Genomic DNA, 23,492 nt, shown 5'->3' with positions numbered 1-23,492 from the left:
CATGGTTGTTCAGGACCATCAAATCTACCTGCATTTTATGCATTACTGGAGCTGACTTCGCGTCGATCACACCTCTTACTCATGCAGGGCCATTCCCCCAATTCCGTCATCAAACTTCATCCCCTGTCTTTCTGTCTTAGTGTAATCTCATGTCCAGCATTGGCATCCCTGCTGCTGTTTCACCCTTGCCCTGTGTTTGGGAAGATCAGATTTAACCTGGTGTGGAGTCTTCTCCCCATTAGCAACTCTGCTGGAGCTACCCCTGTAATTGCACAAGGGGTGGTCCTATAATCAAATAGGAACCAGGACAGTTTGGTATCTGGTGGACACTGTCGGGTATTTCTTTAATCCTGCCTTCAAAGTTTGAACTGCTCTTTCTGCCAGACCATTGGGTGCTGGGTGATATAGAGCTGTGTTTATATGACAAATGCCATTCAAATTTAGGAAATACTCAAATTCCCTGCTAGTAAACGATGGCCCATGACTGTGACCAACATTTCCAGGAGTTTGTGTATTGCAAAAGATGCACCCTGTTTTTCCCTGCGTTCGACGAATGAACTTTATGCATGTCCAGCCACTTTGAGTGGGCATCCACAAAGACCAAGAACACTGAGCCCATGAAAGGACTTGCATAGTCGACGTGTGACCAAGTCCAGGATTTACCCAGCCATTCTAACAGATGTTGGGGAGCTGCTGGAGGTAATTTTTGTCCTTGTTGGCACTCTGGGCACTGCCTACTAGCATGGATATATCTGCATCCAATCCTAGCCACCAGACATAACTTTTCACCAATATGTTAATTTTGGAAACCCCTGGATGACCCTGATGGAGTTCAGCAATGACCTTTGCTCAAGGCTAGTCACTCTTGCTCCCCATAATACTATGACATCCTCTATTGTGATCTGGTCTCTCTGAGTCCAAAAAGGTTTCAGTTCTGGTTGTGATGGCCCTTTGGTTTTCCCCATCACCACTAGCTATTTCAGTTTTGCCAGGACGGGATCTTTCTGTGCCCAAAGTCTGATATTGTCAGCTGTGACTGGAAGTGTGTCCAGAAAATTTAAAACCATGACGGACTCTTCCAGTGGTGGTATCACCGGTGGGGTATTTGCCAGCGAGAGGCAACTCAGTGTATTCGTGTTTGCTATTTGGCCTCCTGGGTGCTGTTCCAACTTGTAATTATACAGACTTGTTATTAGAGCATATCGGTAAATTCGGCCTGAAGCTATGGGCGGCACTGCCAAGTCCTCATTAACTAGACCTAACAAGAGTTTCTGGTCTATTATTATTATTACAAATTTACGTCCAATAAAGGTATTGGTGGAACTTCCAGATTCCAATAATGACCACCAAACCTTTGTTCTCTATCTGGACATATTTACACTCTGCATTAGCTAAAGTCCTGGATACATACACTATAGAGCGTTCCTCTCAATTGGGCTACCCATGAGCTAATACTACCCCGATGCCATACTGGGAGGCATCACATGTCAAAAATACCAGATCTCGCTTGGGATCATAGTGTGCCAACACCTTAGAGGACGGTAGCTGTTTCTTCACTTCCCTGAAAGCTATGGCTTGGCTACATGACCATTTCCAAGGCTGACCCTTTTTTAAGAGTTGATCCAAAGGTACTAGGATGGAGGCCTGATTATGTATGAATTTTCTGTAATAATTCACCAGCCCAAGGAAAAACCTAAACTCCGGTACAGACATGGGAACCTAGGCACCTTTGATCACCCTCACTTTATCTTCCTATGGGTGTAACACAGTCTTGTCAATGCTGTAGCACACTACAGTCACTTGGGGTGCCTGGAACACACATTTTTCCCTTCTAAGGCTTACACCTACCTGGGAGAAATGTCTAAGGACTATTTCCATATTCTCTAAGTGCTCCTTATTGTTCTTCCTGGTTATTAGCACATCATCTAGATAAATGGTGACCTGGGGTAGACCTTTTAAAATGTTCTCCATCATCCAATGAAAAATTACTCAGGCTGATGATACCCCAAAGGCAGACTCGTATATTGGTACAAATCCTGACGGGTATTAATTATAGCATATTTCTGGGAATCCCTATCTAACTGCAATTGAAAGTATGCATGTCTCATGACCAGCTTTATGAAGGATAGCCCTCTGCCAGCTTTGTGTATAAATCCTCTATGTGAGGCATTGCATATCTATCCAGCTGCAAAAAAAAAAACTGGTTTACTGTTTGTTTAAAATCTCCACAAAGGCAAACCGAGCCCTCAGGCTTCACAATTGGTATGACAAGTGCTACCCATTCTGCAAACTGGACTGGTCTGAAGATTCCTTCTATTTCCAGCCTCCTGATTTCTGCCTCTACTTTTGCCCATAAGGCAAATAGCACTGGTTGGGTCTTTCAGAATCATGGAATTGCTTCTTGGTCAACATGCAAGGTGGACTTGGCTCCTTTGATGGTCCCTGGACCTCCCTAAAAATCTTCTAGGTATTTAATTAATACTTCACTCAGGCAGCCATTTTCTAAATGAAAAATGTTGAGCCAATCTGTGTGAATCTTTCTCAAACAATTTCACCCCATCAATCTTGGGCCCAAGCCTTTTACCACAATCAGTGATAACTGAAGCAGCCACTTCTCATAAGAGATCAGAACTGAAGTTGTACCCTTCATCTGTAAAGGTTCTCCAGTTCTCAGTCTGCCAAGGTCTTGCACAAACTTAAGGGTTGAAGTCCAGAGCAAATTTTGCTTCTGTGATCACTGAAATGGCTGCGCCAGTATCGACCTCCATTAGAAGCAGGTGACCATTTAATCAGATGTTTATTTTGATTGGTTCCAATCTGGATGTTGCCAAGCTATTTAACTGTTCCAAACCACATGCAGGTGGACTTTCAAGGGTGTGCCTTCTCCTGGATATTGGCCTGTGACTTATCTTACTCCATTTCGGTGTAGTGGGACTCTTGCTGTCTCGAGTCTGCATACCAGCAGCAACCATGATGGCTTGCCAGCTTGGAATCTGAAGAAAATTTTAACCATTTGGCCAAGGCTTAGCTCTGTTTTGTGGTTTTGCTGTGGGCTGACCCAGTGTCCCTCTGTTCAGGTTATGTCTTAAGTGAGGCTATGCAATTGCCTTCACTCAAGTGGTGGTCCCCCAGCTCTGTCGGACTGGCCAGGATGTCCACTTCCATCAGAATACCCTGCAACTCAAATGCTTCACTTGCTGCATTTTCTAATGACAAAGAGAGTTGCCTCTTTCAAGTCCAGTTGGGCTTTAGCTGGTAGGTGCTTTTGTATGGTCACATCATTAATGCCACATACCAAACAAACATTCTTTCAGCATCTCATTAAGGGTTAAACCAAAGTCACATGCCCCTCTCAGTTATCTTAGCCTCATCAAAAATCCCAATACAGATTCCCTTGGTTCTTGAATTGCCAAGTAAAACCGATAGCATCTCAGAATTAGATAAGACAGGGGTCATAATATTCCTTAACTAAATTCATCAACTCTTGAAAGGTTTTAGTATCTAGTGCTTCAGAGAAAGTTCCTAATAACTGAGAAAGGCGTGGGTCCATAAGCTGTCAGGAGAATTACTCATTGCTTTTCTTTTGCCCCAACGTTATTTGCCCCAAAAAAGACAAATTCTTTCCACATACTGGGCCAAGTCCTCAACGGCAGGATCAACCGAGTGAAGCTTCCCAAATACAGGCACAATGCCAGAAATGCTTACCCCAACTCATAGATAACTGTTGCAAGTGAATTTCTTCAGGAGCATGCTTTTCTCTCATTGCTACTGAAATAACTCTACAGAGGCCGGTATCCTTTCACCAAGTCACTCTTTATTTACACGTGGAGCATCCTTGACAGTGATCCAACTTCCTAGGAGCCAGGTCTCAGAATGAACATAAGCTCTGACACTCTTGTTTATATTTGTCAGCCAGGGTTCCCTGATTGTGCTGTTAAATTGGTCCAATCAGGGAACCCGCATTCTATGAGGTCCGCCTGGCCGACCTCATTACAAACAATACAATTTGATGTCAGCTCAATAAAGTAAATTTTCTCTTCTGCTTGTTCTCTTTGGATAAACACTCTGCAAAGTTTTATATTGTAAAGAAAACCAGCAACAATTAACAGAAGAAAGTAAAGACACGCAACAAAGAAGAAACCAGCAAAAGAAAACATCCCAAAAAAAAAACGTTCAACACAACAGTGACAGACTCACTACAGTGAAAAACTAAGCTCTGAAAGCCAGAAATAGGAAAGCCTAGAAGTTTTAAAAGCTAAGGAATAAGTAGGTCAAAAAATCATAGAATTTGCAGTAAAGTGAATTTAGATATGGCTTTCTATCTTTCAAGTAATGAGGAATGATGTCAGTGCTAGGGCCTCAATTATTTACAGTCTGCTATATTAATGGCTTCGATTAAGGGATCGACTCTATTGTAACTAGATTCATTAACAGTATTTTAGTCGGCAAGACAACAAGTTGTGAGGATGATGCATAGAGGCTACAAAGGAACATTTATAGGCCCTGACAAAATTCTGGCAATGGTACTGAAGATTTGCACTGCAAAATTTGCTTTTCCCCTTGCAGGCTGTTTCAATATAGGTGCAACACCGGCATCCACCCAGCAGTATGGAAAATTGCTCATGCATTTACTGCCCGTAAATAATAAGACAAATTCAACTTGCTTAGCTCCTAATTTATCATTTTATTTTCTATCATTCGCTTATTTAAGGTTAAACCTCTCAATTCAGAGACATCAATGCGTGAGTTCCTCAGGGTAGCACCCTAGGCCCAGCCTTCTTCAGCTGTTTCATCAATGACTATCCTTCCATGATAAGGTCAGAAGTGGGAATATTTACTGATGATCGCACAATATTCAGCAACATTTGCAGCTCCTCACACCTGAAGTGGTCCATGTCCATATGCAGCAAATTCTGGACAACATCCAAACTGGAACTGCTAAGTAGCAAGTAACAGTTCAACCATACAAGTGCCAATGAATGACCATCTTCAGGAAGAGAGAACTAAACCATCTCTGCTTAACATTAAATGGTATCACAATCACTGAATTCTCCACTAGTGTTGTCTTAGGGATTACCATTGACTAGAAACTGAACAGTTTTGGATTATATTCGACATGGACGGGTTGGATCAAAGGGTCTGTTTTCCATGCTGTACAACTATATGGCTCTATGGCTCTGGAGCAGCTATGTAAACACGCTGTTGACAATAGCAGTCAGAGTCCTAATACTTATTCTTAAAACAGAGCTCTGAGAACTGCTGACAATTGTCCAACTGGCCTGGGCTGTGTCAAGTACAAACTTAAAACTATTTCCTCGGTTTTCTATCCCCAGTGGGTCAGGACCACGATGTGAGGGTCATATGGTGGCCTGAATCCTGCATTGTGTGGGTAACAAGGCATTCAGCAATGATACTCCCTGAATTTGTCAATTAGGGGCCAAAGAGCAGGCCTGCTGTTCAGTTAATGACAGTCAGTGGACTCTTGAAGCCCTCCAGCATTGGAACAGACGAAGCCTGACATTTCAGTTAAGGAATATACAGTAGGCTTCACTTTGAAGGCACCCTCTCTCAAACTTATTAACATTTAAAAATCTTAAAAATGTCTTCAGGAACCATGGTAGTTTACCATTGTGGAGGGAGAGCCTTTTCACCAGGCCGCTTGAGACCACAATGGACACAGACAGGTTGTGAAAGGCTCAGAATCTGCTGATCACCCAGTCAACTGCCAGAAACTGCCCCTTGACAGCATTTCTGATGAAGGGTCTAGGCCCGAAACGTCAGCCTTCCTGCTCCTCTGGTTGGCCTGCTGTGTTCATCCAGCTCTGCACCTTGTTATCTCTTGACAGCGAGCCTGGTTCTCAATGCCCCTGGGCGCCACTAGAATCTTCCACTAAGCCTCCAACAATGGATCTTAAGATGACTTTAATTATAGTTAATTGAGTACTCATCTTTTATTGATAGGTAGCCCAGCCAACATCAATCCTGCCAAGAGGCAAATTGCCCAGGGGTGGGATGTAGCCACCAAACTAATACTGGGCTGGTGCTATGAATTTTCCCACACATCTGCCTTCACCACTCACTATTCAGGACTTAAAACACCTGCTAATTATTTTTGTTTGTTAAAAAGGTAATCTATCTCAGGTGGTACAGCAATCTAAAGATTAACTGTACAGATATTAAAGTTGCCACAACACAGGGATAAGTATTTTTCAAAATATATGGTATCACTTTGATTAGATCATCTAAACTAAACCATTTCATTTGCAAATTATGTTGTGTTCTCTTCTGTTGGTAAATGTTACATCTTGATCAGGACTTTGGCTAATACTGTAGTTTAAGACTTTATTATGGAACAAGCACTATTTTTTCCCAAGTAGTTTCCTTGTCAAATTTCACTATAAATACATTGAACATAATGCAACCATGGCAATTTAATAATAGCATTTTTAAAAGAAAAAACCCTCCTGATATAATTTTTTGTACAACACATCCTGCTCAACTACTCAAAGTCTATCTGATTAAAATAAACTTTAGTAATGTTAAATACAGGAAAATGCTTCATCAAGTTTTTATAATTTTGGATTGAATTCAAATGTTATTTCAAGGACAGTACTGATTTATATACTCTGTTCAGAAACTGAAGCAATGGTTCATAAAAACAGAAATGTTAAGTTGCCAGATAAAACAAACTCATTTTGATCTGTATTTTCTAATGTAAAGGTAGAATGTTTCAAGCATGAATGGAAAATCCTGTAAAAACACTGAAAACTTGCCTGCAGAAACATAAATCCAAACTCTGTGTATCGCCATCTTCCTCTGAAAGGTAAAGAAAAAGTGCTTTGATTTTGACTGACAGCAACATAAGGAGCATTCCAAACTCAGAATAATTAACTGCAGATGATCGCTCTATTTTGGGAAATCTTTTTTTTAGCCACTCTCTTTGTATACTCACTAAAAGAGTATGTCTGAACTTCTGAACTTCTAAACCTGTCAGAAATTAAACTCCGCATGTCACATTTCTTATTTTGGAAACAAAAATGGTGTTCTCTTCAAAAATGTGTTTGTAATACTGTATTTTTAAAAATCAAATTACTACATAAATTAGATCACCATGGATATCCCTGCGTGATGAAGAGGTTTTCCAACAATTAAAACTTTGCAGATAAATGAAGATCCAAATTCAGGAAGAATTGCCGATCAGCAATAAATATTAGTGTCGCCAGAAAATACATGTCATGCCCCTAGGATTGCAGCAACTTGTAAACCTAAAGGGAAAAAGTGATCAATTTGGTATAGTGGTTGATATTTTTAAATGCTTGATGTCACTGAGTGCCTATAGTGAATAGGCTTTAAGTAGACTTCAAACCAGCCAGTAGTAAAATGTGAGATAACAAGGTGTAGAGCTGGATGAACACAGCAGGCCAAGCAGCATCAGAGAAGCAGGAAAGGTGACGTTTCGGGTCTGGACCCTTCTTCAGAATTGGGGGAGGGGAAGGGGATTCTGAAATAAATAGACAGAGAGGGGGAGGCGGATGAAAGATGGATTAAAGGAGCAGATTAAAGGAGGGGAGATTTTGAAGCTCCCCTCCCTCGACCACATCCCATAACCAGCTCAGCTCGTCCCCTCCTCCCTAACCTGTCTGTCCTTTCTCCCACCTATCCCCTCCCCCCACCTCAAGCCCCACCTCCACCTCCTACATACCAGCCTCATTTCCGCCTCCTTGACCTGTCAGTCTTCCCTGGACTGACCTATCCCCTCCCTAACTCCCCACCTACACTCACCTTTACTGGCTCCAACCCCGCCTCTTTGACCTGTCTGTCTCCTCTCCATCTATCTGCTCCTTTATCCATCTTCCATCTGCCTCCCCCTCTCTCTCTATATATTTCAGAATCCCCTTCCCCTCCCCCATTTCTGAAGAAGGGTCCAGACCTGAAACGTCAGCTTTCCTGCTCCTCTGGTGCTGTTTGGCCTGCTGTGTTCATCCAGCTCTACACCTTGTTATCTCAGATTCTCCAGCATCGGCAGTTCCTGCTATCCCAGTATTAAAGTGTGTCTTGTTCAAGTTGTAGCACAAATGAAGTAAGTGGGATTCCCTTTATGTCTCAATTTCTGGTGGGTTCATGTACACTTAATTTAGTACAGACAGTGCAGCGTAACCTCCAGACAAATCCTTTGCCTGGATTGTTACAATATAGCGTGGTACTGTCCTTTGGTCATGTGGTCGTATCCTGGGACTTGGCTCATCTGCATGTTGAGCATCTTAAAGGGATATCACTCTTAAAGCAATATAGCCACTAATGTTGCACTATCCTCTTTGCAACAGTGGCTGAGATATTTGTTGCTATTGCCAAGTTTGCGACTTGGTTTTGGATTTTTTTTGCAGTTGTAATGCTTTTATGATATAAATTATAACATTATAAGACCCCATTAGGATGGAAGGAGGGAGGCTGGTCTATATTTTTGAATTTAGAAAAGCAGATCACCTTCAAAAGTGCTCTCTGCTTAGCCACAAGCCAGCCATATATGATAAATTCTTGTATAACAATAGTTGGCCTCTGATTCCTGTGATGTATAAAGATTAGTCTATTCATCAACACTGGTTTCTTGAGACACAGCAATGACATGAATTTACAAAGACCTGTTACAAGAGTGCAACCTCTCCAGCAGCAAGGTAAGATTTCAACTGAATGTGTACCTGATTTGAAGGGTATCAGATTTTATAATGAGCAATCCAGAACCACATTTTTTTATTCAAATTATTATTAATTTTTAGCATCAGAGAAGTTACTGGGTTTGGGTGAAGCCTGCCCCACCCCCCTTCTCCACCCCAACTGCACCCTCCCCCCACCCCGCCAAAGTGTAAGTTCCCTGTAGAGCACAATTCATGTGATGTGTTGGGGCTTATCAAAACGTTGGAGTTTCAGTGAAATGTGAGGGAATGTATGGCATGCTGTCCATGGTCTATGTACAACCATGAGCATACAATGGGGAAGTCCATCCAGGCTATGAGGGGTGCCAAAAGTTTCCGGGAGATGAGCAAATAGCTTCCTTAACCAAGAGGTTTGCAATAAACACATAAAGATCTGAGCACCATCTCTTTGTTTATGAGTTCAGCACAACAGCAGCAAGGCTCTATTGGGTTCTCGTGCTTCTCAGGTTGGCAGCGAAAGGGCTGAGAAGTGGCTGTCCTCCACATTGGGACTTTCTGTCAGGGCATTCTAATTCTGGACAGTAAATCCTCAGCACTACGGAGACCCCAGATCTCACAATTGCGATAACTTAGGAGGGTCCCTTTCCAGTGCAGAGCCCCCAGACAGCTGGTGACCAACATTCCCTGTAAGCTTCATGGCTGTGTAGTCACGGATAGGTTTTGTGCATGTCCATTGGCTTGACAATGCATCGGTTTCTGCTTCCCAAAGCCACTGCTGCACACGGATCTCAGGCAGTCAGAGGAGATCCACCAAACTCATTCCAAACTACACAGTATCACATTTAGCAGGATCTGTGGGTGTACAGCAGCATCTCCAAGGAGAAGCCGAAGAATGTGAAAGATGCCTAGATACACTTGAGGTCTCACATGTGTTGATGACTATGTCTTGCTATTGGTTGTTCCAAGACATTAAACAATGGGAGATCTATTTCATTGTGGCAAACCTCTCATGCTTTCTTCCATTCCTTGTTAGACACTAACTTCATTCAGGTTCCTCAAAGGGATGTCAGTATGGAGGCATGTCACATTTGTTTACCATCTCACCTCTGCAAGTGTGTGAGGCAAACTGGCACACTAGACATTATGCAGGTGATATTTATTGAGGTTAGTCTTAATCCACTAGGAAGTGGATTATGATGGCAGTAAGCAGGTATGTATCAGATTGTTCTGAGCTTCCCCTGTGTGTCAGTCAGTGCCCATTTCCCACAGTTCAAAGGCTTTCTCACCCTGCACTGCCTGCTCAGCATTCTCTCTCACATTCCCTTGTTGAATGAAGACTGACAACTTGTCATGTTGTCCTGATGCAAAGCCCTTCCCAATCCCCACAGTGCTGATTGTGGGGTGCACAGCAGACTCTCACAATAATCAAGCCTGCTGGAGCTCAGTGCAAAGCTCTACTAAACTGATTGAGGCAGTGCCAGCTCATTTTCAATAGCCCCAAAGCAGGTATTGGACCTCTGTTGGTTCTTCACGGGAATGAGCTGCCTTGTCTTAGATCCTGAACATCAATCAATGAAGGCCAGCAGGGACTGGAAAAGCTGTAACACTAGAAAGAGCTTCCTGGGAACAGAGCATGCAGCACCTAGAAGTGTTTTTGGTTGTCACAGTCCTGTTGCTGAAGGCCACTATGCTCTGTGGTAGCCTTGACAAGTGTACAATTGCTGACATCTCATCTGGGGAAATCCAGAATTAGCGTTGAAGCAAATAGTTCTCTCTGCCTCACTGTCAGAGTCAATTTGTTGGTGCACACAATCTAGAGTTTTACTAAACAAGCCATTGGACACCTTTTTGATGCAGTAAAGGACTGACTTCCAGACAGGAAGACATCGCCAATGTCCCAAGATATCCCGGGAAAGATCCAAATGCATAAAAGCAGAGTGTCACAGTAATCTGCAGGGCCATTGGATGTCCAGTGAAGCCCCTGGATTTTAGCTCACCCAGCAACATGGCATATAATTCAATGACAACACCTCCAAAGACATTGTTGACTGTGGTGTTCTGACCTTTACAAGTTATTGAGTCAGGTACAGTCTCAGCAATGGATAGATCCTTCTTAGCATCACTCCCCAGATGGCACTGGCCCCTGATGTTCTGAGTGTCACTGTGCAGCAAAGTCTGCCTGTATGCGATCCATGCCCATTGGTGCTGCCTCCTCCTGTGCTTCGAACTTTGATTAAGGACCCTCCTTTTGTTCCCTTTCCTTTGCCACTCTCTTCTCAATGTGCTAATGCCCTCTTTGCCCATTCTTGTCATGAATGCAGCACCTCCTCTGCACTAACCATTGAAAAAACCCACAGGAATATTGTGAGAAAGAGGCACTGATGTAGAAGATCAGCCATGTCATATGAAAAAACAGTGAAACAGGCTCTAAGGGCCAAATGGTGTACTCCTGCTCCTTTTCGCTCTGTTCCTATGATTTGGCCAATGACAGCAGGATAGCCCTATCCTACTTCTTGAACTCCTCCTGTGCTCATCATGGCTGCTTTCCCAGTAATATAGTAAGGCATCATTTTGATGCCAGCACCTTTGATTAGGTGAGGTTCAGTTATTGCATGGTCTCAATGAACCACAGATTGAATCTTAAGTAAGTTGTAAAATTCAAGTAATCTCTTTGCAAATGCCTGCTCAGAAATTCAACTTATAGTCCCTTGCACTTGCAGTGCAGCATTGTTATTTAGAGCCCTCCTGCTGCTGACAAAATCCAGAACCAACATCCCAGCTACCAGTTTTCCAGTGAGCTCATCCCATCAACAAACCTCACCACCCCCCAAACCTTCCAAACTGTCCCCCTAAGCCACACAAACGTCAGCTCAGTGTGTGAAAAAGAGTATTAGTTATGTAGAAAGCTTGAAAGGATTCCTCCCAGAGGAGAAAGGAGTTTCAAACTCGAGTGGAACCTGCAGCAATAAGAAATCAGCGCGTTGAGTAGTACAGCTCCTTTCACATTCCTCTCTATCACCAAAAAATTTACTCAACAAATGCAAGTTACTGTATAAGGAATTGCTCAGTAGCCTCCGTCCATGCAGCTGGCATCTGTGCTATTCCTGGCCTCAGTCCCAAAAATGGTCCAGGCTCCTTTGGGTCTCTGTCCGCAGCAAAGCATCCAATTCAGCAGTACCAGAGAAAAAAAAATACTCAAGGAGAAAGAGGATATTGGCTTCATTTTACTGTTGTGCCATTTTGAACAATTGGTTCACTTTTCTTTTGCTACTATTTAAGATATGCCTCTCTAGTCTTTGTCATTCTGCCAAGTATGTCATAGGCCAAACTCTTAGAAAAAAAAATGTATCTTGTTCCTGAAGCTTATTCAAAACAGAGATTGTAATTTGTATTCCAAATCTGCCTTGGTCTGGTTTTGAAGCTAACGGTGGAGGTGTGTTTGTGAATTTTGTATACATTCCCACTTAGGTCTGGGTCTCAAAATAGTCGCAGTGGGAGAGAATGTTGACACCAACTTTTTAAAATATTTAAATATTTAGTTAAATATTATAGGAATCACTTGGGCAACAGCCACTGGGAGGTTTTACATTCTATTTTTGTGTGCCCATTCAGGATTCCTAGACAAAATAGTTGCCTGCCACTGGCATGTATAGAAAATGAATAGTCTATGTCTCATATTGTTGAGGCATAATGAAGAAATGGATAAAACAACGATATGGTGAACACTCCCAGCCAAATGTTAACTGTTTCTCTTTCCAGCAGTGCTGACAAACCTGCATATTTTGAACATTTTCTGTTTTCCATCTTCTTTTCTTCCTGCCTCCAGCAAACCCCATCCTAATTACTGCCATAATCCTCATCCCTATTTTTGTCATGTCCATATTTCTCCAATACTTTCCTTGCCAGGTCCATGAGATCACATAATGAAATGTCTCGTTCATCCAAAACTGCATCATTTGCTTTCTATGGCATAGTAAGATACCATCACCGATCATAAGTATTCTTTCCAATCTCCAAGGGTTTCCATTCTTCAGAAGGAGGATTTCAAAATATTTTACCTAGATTTAAAACAAAACCCTCCACTTCAACCTATTTCAGTAGAATCCTTAAATCGTCCAATCCATCTCAAGGCTTTCATTTTTCCAAGTTTTCTTCTTTTATTCATTCACGGGCTGAGGGTATTGCTGGCTAACCCAGTATTTATTGCCCATGTCAGAGGGCAGTTAAGAGCCAACTCCATTGCTGTGGGTCTGGTGCTACATGTAATCCAAACCAGGTAATGATGGCAGGTTCTTTCCCTAAAGGACATTAATGAACGAGATAGGTTTTCTGGCAATCGATAATAGTTTCATGGTTAATTCCCTTTATTCTGAGTCTATACTTCCCTGCATTAACTTTTGATGACAGAAGCTATACCTATTCTGTTCATGCACTTGGGAATTCTTCTACTAACAACTCATAAACCACACCAAGTCCAAAGCTTTCTCTGTTGGCACTTATCTCTTCATCCACACCTTGGTTATCTGCATTTGTAAAACCTCACTTCTGAAATATCTTGAGATTTTCAAATTTAGTTTTCATATGCAAGGCTAGCATGTTTGCCGGAAGTAATTGCAAAGTTGTCACTTGGAACCAGTTTTACATGTCAGATTTGGCTACTCTTTTTTAGTATGACTAGGGTTAAAAAAAAACTAGGAAGCCTGTAAAAAGTGGAAGTGAATGTACTGGTTGTATTGATGTGCCATTTTCGAGGTGTACAAAACAGGATAGACCATGATGTATCATTTGCAAGCTTTTTAAATCCTTTTGTGTGTATAAGCAGGAGATTCTTAAATGATGTCTGGATGGCAAAGAAGGTTATCTCAGAGCACAACGGGATCTTGATCAGATTGGCCAATGGGCTGAGGAGTGGCAGATGGAGTTTAATTTAGATAAATGTGAGCTGCTGCATTTTGGAAAGGCAAATCTGTGAAGGACTTATACACTTAATGGTAAGGTCCTAGGGAGTGTTGCTGAACAAAGAGACCTTGGAATGCAGGTTCATAGTTCCTTGAAAGTGGACTCACAGGTAGATAGGAGAGTGAAGAAGGCATTTGGTATGCTTGTCTTTATTGGTCAGTGCATTGAGTATAGGAAGCATTCAATCAGAAGGCAGTACAGATGTCACTGAGAGGAATTATGGGAGACGGCACTGCAGTCACCACGACTGGGGAGAGGATTGTGAAAGGACACCCTCACTGAACGAAGTGAGGAAGAGCATCCAATCAAAAGGTGGCAGAGTTGTTGTAGAGAGGACTTCTGGGAGATGGCACTACAATCACTGTGACCAGGCTGAAAATCTCAGAGGAACTGGTGTCAAGGAGTGGTTAAACCTGAGATACCATATCAGTGTTCCCTTCCACCCCCTAACCAAAAAGGAACTGCATCATGTTGAGGCAGGTAAGATTTTTTTTTAAATGTAAAAGGGCAGAGATGCCAGTTAGGACAGTGGTATGCTCTTCCTGTCAGGGTGCAGTCTAATGTCCCTGACAACTACATCTGCAGCTGCAGCTCCTCATAAACCGTGGTTTGGTTGGAGAAGCAGCTGGACACACTGCGGTGCATACAGAGGGCAGAGAGAGTGATAGACACTAGCTTTAGGGAGATGGTCACACCACAGGTCCAGGCAGATAGGTGGGTGACCAGCAGGAGAGGCAGGCAGGTAGTCCAGGAGTCTCCTGTGGCTATTCCCCTTTCAAACAGGCGTACCATTTTGGATACAGTTGGGGGCAGGGAATAGTGTCTCAGGAGATAGTACTGGCAGTAGCCAGATCTGTGGCAACACAACTGGTTCTGCTGTACAGCAGGTTGCGACAAAGTCTAGGCGAGCGATAGCAGTAGGTGACTCGATAGTCAGGGGCACAGATAGGCATTTGTGTGGCTGTGAACGAGACTCTAGGATGGTGTGTTGCCTCCCTGATGCCAGGGTCCTTGATATCTCTGAGTGGGTAGAGGACATCCTGAAGCAGGAGGGAAAAGAGCCAGAAGTCATTGTCCACATTGGCACAAATGACAGAGGTAGGAAGAAGGAAGAGGTCCTGTGATGACAATTCATGGAGTTAGGTAAGGAGCTAAAACGCAGGACTACTGGGGTGGTAAACGCAGGACTACTGGGGTGGTAAACTCAGGATGTGCCATAGGCTAGTGAGGCTAGGAACAGAGAGAGTGCAGATGAATATGTGGCTACAGAGCTGGTGTAGGATGGAGCTCTTCAGATATATGGATCATTGGGATGTCTTCTGGGGAAGGTGGGACCTGTATATGAAGGATGGGTTGCACCTGAACTGGAAGGGCACCAATATCCTGGGCGGGAGGTTTGCTAGATCTCTTCAGGAGGATTTAAACTAGTTTGGCAGGGAGGGTGGGAACCGGAATACTAGGCCAGTAATTGCAGGAACAGGGAACAAAAGTGTGACAGAGATATGCATAGCACAGAGTAATGCATTTACTTGAATGCAAGAAGTGCAGCAGGTAAGTCAGATGAACTAAAAACATGGCTCAGAGATAGTAGGAACTGCAGATGCTGGAGAATCCGAGACAACAAGGTGCAGAGCTGGATGAACACAGCAGGTCAAGCAGCATCATAGGAGCAGAAAGGCTGACGTTTCGGGCCTAGACCCTTTAGCAGAAATGGGGGAGGGGAAGGGGGTTCTGAAATAAATAGGGAGAGAGGGGGAGGCGGATAGAAGATGGATAGAGGAGAGGATAGGTGGAGAGGAAACAGACAGGTCGAAGAGGCAGGGATGGAGCCAGTAAAGGTGAGTGTAGGTGGGGAGTTAGGGAGGGGATAGGTCAGTCCAGGGAGGACGGACAGGTCAAGGGGGCGGGATGAGGTTAGTAGGTAGGAGATCTCTCTCCCACTGCAACTCTCTCGTAATCTCTTCGGCTTTGAAACTGCTCGACCATGTCCTGAAGCAAACCAGGTACTATAGCCACATCACCTTTCTTAGTCACCCCCATTTCCTACCTACTAACCTCATCCTTCCCCCTTGACCTGTCTGTCCTTCCTGGACTGACCTATCTTCTCCCTACCTCCCCACCTACACTCACTTTTACCGGCTCCATCCCCACCTCTTTGACCTGTCTGTTTCCTCTCCACTTATCTTCTCCTTTATCCATCTTCTATTCGCCTCCCCCTCTCTCCCTATTTATTTCAGAACCCCCTTCCCCTCCCCCTCCCCCATTTCTGATGAAGGGTCTAGGCCCAAAACGTCAGCCTTCCTGCTCCTATGATGCTAAAAACATGGGTTACTGCATGGAATTATGATGTTATTGCCATTTCAGAGACATGGTTAAAGGAGTGACAGGACTGGCAGCTCAATATTCCTCGATATTGCTGTTTTAGAAGGGACAGGAAGGGAAACAAAAGGTGTGGGGGAGTTGCACTGCTGGTTAGGGATCACATGACAGCTGCGTTGAGGGAGGACACATTGGAGGGATCTTGCAGTGAGGCATTATGGGTGGAGCTCAGGAATAGGAAGGGTAAAATCACCATGTTGGGAGTTTTCTATAGACCTCCCAACAGCCCATGGGAGACAGAGGAGCAGATATGTCATCAGATATTGGAAAAGTGTGACAGGAGCAAGGTAGTTGTGGTGAGTGACTTCAACTTTCCTCTTATTGACTGGGAATGCCTTAGAGCCAGGGGCTCGGATGGAGAACAATTTGTTAGATGTGTCCAGACGGGCTTTTTGAGACAGTATGTTGACAATCCAACCAGAGGGGAAGCCATATTAGACTTGGTACTGGGTAATGAGCCAGGACAGGTGATTGATGTTTCAGTAGGAGAGTATTTCGGGCTTAGTGACCATAACTCCATAAGATTTTGCATAGTCATGGAAAAGGACACAAGTGGCCCTTGGGTAAGGGTGCTTAATTGGGCAAGAGCCAATTACACCCAAATTAGACAGGAACTGGGGAATGTGGATTGGAAGCAATTATTTAAGGGCAAATCTACCTCTGGCATGTGGGAGGCTTTTAAAGACCAATTGACTAAAGTGCAGGACATGCATGTCCCAGCAATACTAAAGGCCAGGAATGGCAAGATTCAGGAACCATGGATGACAAGGGAAATTGTGAGGTTAGTCAAAAGAAAAAGGGAAGCATACAACAAGTCTGGGCAGCTACAAACTGACGAAGCCCTAGAGGAGTACAGAGAAATTAGAAAGTTATGTAAATACGCAATTAGGAAGGCAAAAAGGGGATATGAAATGTCTTTAGCAAACAGGATCAAGGAGAATCCCAAGGTTTTTTATGCATATGTTAGGAGAAAGAGGATAACAAGGGAAAGAGTAGGCCCACTCAAGGACGAAGGAGGGAAGTTATATGTGAAGCCACAGGAAGTGGGGAGATCCTGAATGAGTACAATGTGTCAGTTTTCACCAAGGAGAATGACATGATTAACGTTAAGGTCGGGGATGAGTGTATGAATACTCTGGAGAATGTCAACATATTGAAAGAGAATGTTTGGGAATCATAAATTGCATTACGATAGACAAGTCCCCAGGACCGGATGAGATCTACCCCAGGTTGCTCAGAGAGGCAAGGGAGGAAATAGCTGGGGCATTGGCAGATATCTTCACATCCTCATTGACCACAGGTGAAGTTTTAGAGTATTGGACATTAGCAAATGTTGTTCCCTTGTTTAAGGAAGGAAGCAGGAATAATCCAGGAAACTATAGGCCAGTGAGCTTGACATCTGTGGTGGGGAATCTCTTGGAGAAGATACTGAGGGACAAGATATATGTGCATTTGGAGGAAAATGGACTAGTTAGTGACAGGCAGCATGGTTTTGTCTGGGAAAGGTCACGTCTCACCAACTTGATTGAATTTTTTGAAGAGGTAATGAGGATAACTGATTAGGGAAGGGCTGTGGATGTAGTTTATATGGACGTTAGTAAGGCATTTGATAAAGTTCCACATGGCAGCTTGGTACAAAAACTAAAATCACAAGGGATTTGGGGTGGCCTGGCTAGATGGATAGAAAACTGGCTTGGTCATAGAAGACAGAGGGTAGTGGTGGAAGGATGTTTTTCAGAATGGAGACTGGTAACTAGTAGTGTTCCACAGGGGTCAGTCTTAGGTCCTTTGTTTGTATTATATAAATGATCTGGAGAAAAATGCAGGTGGTCTGATAGGGAAGATTGGTGGAATTGCTAATAGTGCCAACGATTGTGAAAGTATACAACAGGATATAGATAGACTGGCGACTTGGGCACAGAAATGGCAGATGGAGTTTAATCCAGACAAATGTGAGGTAATGCATTTTGGAGGATCAAATTTAGGCATGAATTATATTGTAAATGGCAGAACCCTTAGGAACACTAACATTCAGACAGATCTGGGTTGCAGGTCCACAGTTCCCTGAAAGTGGCAACACAGGTGGCCAAGGTGTTTAAGAAGGCATATGGCATACTTGCCTTGATTGCCCAGGGGGTGGAGTACAAGAGTTGGCAAAGCATATTGCAGCTACACAAAAACCTTTGTTAGGCCGCTTTTGGAGTATTCTGTGCAGTTTTGATCATCACACAATGAGAAGGATGTGGAAGCTTCGGAGAGAGTACAGGGAAAGTTCACCAGGATGTTGCCAGGTCTCCAGGGCATTGACTATGAGGAAAGGTCAAAAAAGGACTTGGATTGTTTTCACTGGAGAGACTGTGGCTGAGAGGAGACCTGATGGAGGTCTACAAAATTATGAGAGGCATAGATAAGGTGGATAGTCCAAGGCTTTTTCCCAAGGTTGAAGTTTCAATTACAAAGGGGCACAGGTTCAAGATCAGAGGGGAAAGTTTAAGGGAGATGTGCGAGGGAAGTTTTCCACACAGAGTGGTAGCAGCCTGGAATGTACTACCAGAAGAGGTGGTGGAAGCGGGCACATTGAAGAAATTTAAGAGGCACCTAGACGGGTACATGAATAGGGAGGGAATAGTGGGATACGGATAAAAAAACGGCAGGTTTGCTTTTAGATTAATTTGGACATAATGTTTGGCACAAGCTTGGAGTGCCGAAGGGCCTGTTCCTGCGCTGTACTTTTTCATTTGTTCAGGAATTGGAAGGTCAGGTTACGGCTGTACAGGATATTGGTTAGGCCACGATTGGAATACTGCATGCAATTCTGGTCACCCTGCTATAGGAAGGATGTTGTGAAACTTGAAAGTGTTCTGAAAAGGTTTATAAGGATGTTGCCAGGGTTTGAGGTTTAGGGAGAGTTTGAATACACTGGGGCTATTTTCCCTGGAGCTTCAGGGGCTGAGGGGTGACCTTTATAGAGGTTTATAAAATCATGAGGGGCATGGGTAGGGTAAATGGACAAGGTCTTTTCCCCAGGGTGGGGTATCCAAAACTAGAGGGCATAGGTTTAAGGTGAGAGGGGAAAGATTTAAAGGGGCAACTTTTTCACACGGAGGGTGATGCATGTATGGAATGAGCTGCCAGAGGAAGTGGTGAAGGCTGAGGAAGAGTTTAGAGGGATATGGACCAAATGCTGGCAAATGGGACTTGATTAATTTAGGATATCTGGTTGGCATGCATGAGTTGGATCAAAGGGTTTGTTTCCTTGCTGTACAGCTCTATGACTTTGATTCTATATTATAAAGTGTCATAGGATATTCTTTGCCCTTTGATGATAAGTACTTAATCTTCACCTTAATCCCACCCAAACAAATTATTTTAAATTTAGTTCAACCCATACTGGCTTTTTGGTCAAAGCTTAATTGATAGGGATTGAGCAGTGGCAACAAAAATGAAGGAAAAGAGAACCTTTGGTGAATGTGCAAATAAGTGACAGATCAATTTAACACTTGATCTCTATTTGATGTCTGACATAATTGAAGTGAGAATGCATGATGTGATCATCAGGATTGCACTCTATTCCTTGATTTTCATTGTTTTCAAAACACATGCATAAGTATAACAATTTCATATATATTCCTATTGATTCACTGAAGTCCTTTGGGACAATTTCCCTGACTCAGCCTTGTAATATAATTGAATGGGCATGCCCTTTAATCTTAGATCATGGCTGACACATACCATCGCTAATGTTACTGGCAATCTATTAAATTGTAAGTGCACAGGACCTTACAGCAAATGATACAGTTCAGCATCTGTTTCTCTGCTGGCTTGAAGCTCGGTAAGGCAGAGAACTGGCAAGTTCAGACTATGAGAGCCTACAGCAAATCTTAGAGGCATTCTGGTGGCTGTGAGCAATCAAGTAAGCTTTCTTTCACTCAGTAGCACATAAGGCACAATATATTTAGAGTTGAGCTGATTCTAAATACAAATCTAGCAGCAGTCTTAGTCAGGCATTTATATGGTGATGGCACCATCCAGACTCTACTGCTGAAGCTTCATGAAAGGTCATGTGTCCTCTGCAATTCTTTTTCATTACTCTAACAAAGCTTATGGGAAAAATGTCTGTTTTACCATCAAGCTGTTAATTACCACACATCCCCACCCTAAACTCTATTGCACAGCTGTTACACTTGTAGGTTGATGTTTCTGTCACTGGATATTAAACTGCGACCTACACCCTGAATTTACTGGAAATACTTCTGTGACTAGCAGCAGACTTAAGGACTGAAGCATAGAAACTAAGAGCAGGAATAGGCCATTTTGCCATTCAACATGATCATGGCTTCATTTAAACTTACATTTTCTAAATTGCAAGTTAACCAATTTGCTTCTATTTAATGCTTGATTTTACTACTGTGCAGTAAAATAACAGGATAAGTGAGTATTTTTCCCGTGGCGTGTAAAGTGAGGAGTCACAGTTTAACAGTAGAGTATTGACCATTCAGACTGGCGCAGAAATCACTAGATTTTTTGGGTACCATGCATATCAGTAGGCATGGCATTGTTGGGGAAGGTGAAGTTGAGATAGAAGGCTGTGGTATATTTTCAGGAAAACAAGAGACTGGTCTGGGCACATGGAGTTCCCCAACTAAAATAGTTTCATCCATTTTGTTGATTTAAGTACATACATGCCTGATGCAGCTACAACACAGGATTTCTTTTGTGCCAAACAGCATAAGCAGCATGCAATAAACAGAGCTAAATGAATCCACAACCAACAGACCTGATCTAAGCTTTGCATTCTTGCCACATCCGGTTATGAATGATCATAGACATTAAATGAATAACAGGAGGAGACACAACAAATATCTCCATCTTCGATGATGTGAGAGCCCACATCAGTGCAAAAGACAATGCTGAAGTATTTGCAACTACCTCAATTCAGGAGAACCGAGGGGCTAATTTATCTTGGTCTGGGGTCCGTTGAAATGAATTACTGGAAGTGAGGCAATCCATCTCAACGGACCCCAGAGTTTAAGAACCAGGCGGGAAAACACACCGATGCTTCATCGGAGGCTGCACTGAGGATGCTACCAAGCACGGTAACGAAACGTCTGCAAAACAACAAAGCAGCTCGGTGAGCCAACTAACCTCAACATTACTTAAGTCTGGTTGATGCCTCAGAGCTAATGCAAACTGAGAAGTTACTGGAACTTGAAGCTGATCTGGGAAAAGCATGGTATACACATTTTGCTATTGCAGATGTATTTTAAAGTAAGTGCTACAAATAAATCTGTTGCACACTTAGAAATGAATGTAATCTGAACAGTGCGTTGAGGAAAATCAAATGTATAAAATGTGCAACACAGCGGATGTATAACTCATATTATCTCTTTGTTTCCTGTTAGTGTTGGTAATTAAAGGGGTTGGATACCTCTGGTAAACTCTGGGTTCACTGCATCTTGAATCAGAGGGGTAAGATATCTTGCCTCGATAGCGACCAAAAAAACGAAGGACATGCAGGTTAGTTTGATCGTAGAGTAGGATAATAGGTCGGCACAACATCGTGGGCCGAAGGGCCTGTACTGTGCTATACTGTTCTATGTTTTATGTTCTAAGTTCTGAATCACTTTCATCAACATCACAATAGAGAATAAATTAAATGAGCTTCACTATTAGATTGTCTCTGATGTGTTCTTTAGATGAAACATCAGAAAGTACAATTGAACAGGTCAGGATAGCTCACACTCGTTGGCATTTTCATGAGGCTGAATATAAATTGAAATCTGAAATGAGACCTATTGAACTGACCCATGATAGTCTGGGAAGAGATAAAGAGGGAGGTCAGATACTTATCAAAAATTAAGAGGAGATTTGGGGAAGGTAAGTGAAGATGTGTTTGGTGCGATAGTTTTAAAGGTTTTAAAATGATGAATCAAGATGTCAGTGATTTTGAGAGGATTTCAGGTGGCAAGGATCTGCTGGTTGAAGACTTTGTTCTGATGGTGGAATGGGAGAGGGGAAAATAATGCAATACCGTCCAGAGCAAGGGAAGAGTATGCGAGTTGGGTGATGGGTCTAGAGAGTGCAGCAGCAATTAAACGATGGGAGAAAGGTCTATTGTTGAGGAATGGTTTTTGAAATCAATATATTGGTGACTTGGAGAGCCATAAATATTGGCAAGAACTAGAACTTTTACAAGTTAGACATAAAGGAATAAAATCATGCATGAAAGCCAATTAAATTAGATCTAAGAGTCCTATACAAGAAGGATTTTAGCAAGCCCGAGCCTGGAGATAGCAGAAGTGTGGTTGAGCATTTCAGTCACTGTAAAGATGATCTAGGATCGGGTGCAGACATTACTGCAAAGGCAGAAATAAATACTATTGATAATGGACTGGTCATAGTGTACAAACTTGATTCAAGGTTAAACAAGACACTGAAAATATGCATTGTGTCCTTCAGTCTAATTGAACTGCCAGGAAAGAGAGAGATCAGATTTATGTAATCACTCAATCTTTCCAATGTTAACATTCCATTTTCCTTACCTCAACTGTCTGTAACTGGTTTTAAGTGCTTCAGCGTACTTCAGTCTTCAGTGTTTTGCAATGAATAGTTTGTGTTTTTCGGACTGTGATTGTTGGAATTGCTTGTAGCCTGTTAATCACAAAAATGCAATTGCCACATAGTTATTGTTGTAGCCAGTCAGAAAGGAAACAGGGATTATTCAGTATTAAGTTTGTGTTGGACATTTGCTGGTGATGAAAGTAAAACAAATTATTAGTCTGGCAGTGCACAAAAGACAGAATACTCTTTAGAATTAGCTCTAATGTGGCTGCAGATTTATTGTCTTTATTCATTCATGGGATGTGGGCACCAATTCCTAGCTTCTCTTGAGAAAGTGCTGGTCAACTGCCACCTTGAACCACCGCAGTCCATATCATGTATGGAACCCAAAATGCCATTAGGAAAGAAGTTCAAAGATTTTGGTCCAATGACAGTGAAGGAACGTCAGTATAGTTCCAAATTGGAATGGTGTGTGTAATTTGTAGGATGTGGTGCTCCCATGTCTCTGCTGTAGCATATTGGGATATTTTATTTAAAAAAAATAAACTCAATAAAATGCTTTGAGTCATCCCATGATTGTGAAAGATGTTATATCAATGCAAGTCAATGTTTTGTTAAATAGTTTGCATCAAGCTAATTACCCTAATTATTTCAGACAGCAGAACTATTTAGATTCCTCAAATGTTTGAGCACTGTCATCTAAATACCTAGACAACAAGGTGCAGGGCTGGATGAACACAGCAGGCCAAGCAGCATCATAGGAGCAGAGAGGCTGATGTTTTGGGCCTAGACCCTTCATCAGAAAAGGGGGAGGGGAAGGGGGTTTTGAAATAAATAGGGAGAGAGTGGGAGGCGGATAGAAGAGGGATAGAGGAGAGGAAACAAACAGGTCGAAGAGGCGGGGATGGAGCCAGGAAAGGTGAGTGTAGGTAGGGAGTTAGG

General features: G+C 42.8%; 1 protein-coding gene across 1 annotated transcript in view; it reads right to left on the bottom strand.

Annotated features, from left to right (window-relative positions):
* Positions 1–23,492, bottom strand: part of LOC109912581 (alpha-sarcoglycan-like) — a 78,138-nt gene that overhangs the window by 45,568 nt on the left and 9,078 nt on the right. The window contains exon 2 of the mRNA XM_048614405.1: positions 6,774–6,816. Within this exon, the coding sequence (XP_048470362.1) occupies positions 6,774–6,816 (43 nt within the window). The remainder of the gene's footprint in view (positions 1–6,773; positions 6,817–23,492) is intronic.

Source organism: Rhincodon typus, chromosome 30, assembly GCF_021869965.1.
Source record: "Rhincodon typus isolate 14 chromosome 30, sRhiTyp1.1, whole genome shotgun sequence".
Lineage (NCBI taxonomy): Eukaryota > Metazoa > Chordata > Chondrichthyes > Orectolobiformes > Rhincodontidae > Rhincodon > Rhincodon typus.
The sequence above is the reverse complement of the archived record's forward strand: the minus strand, read 5'-3'. Positions and strand labels throughout refer to the sequence as shown.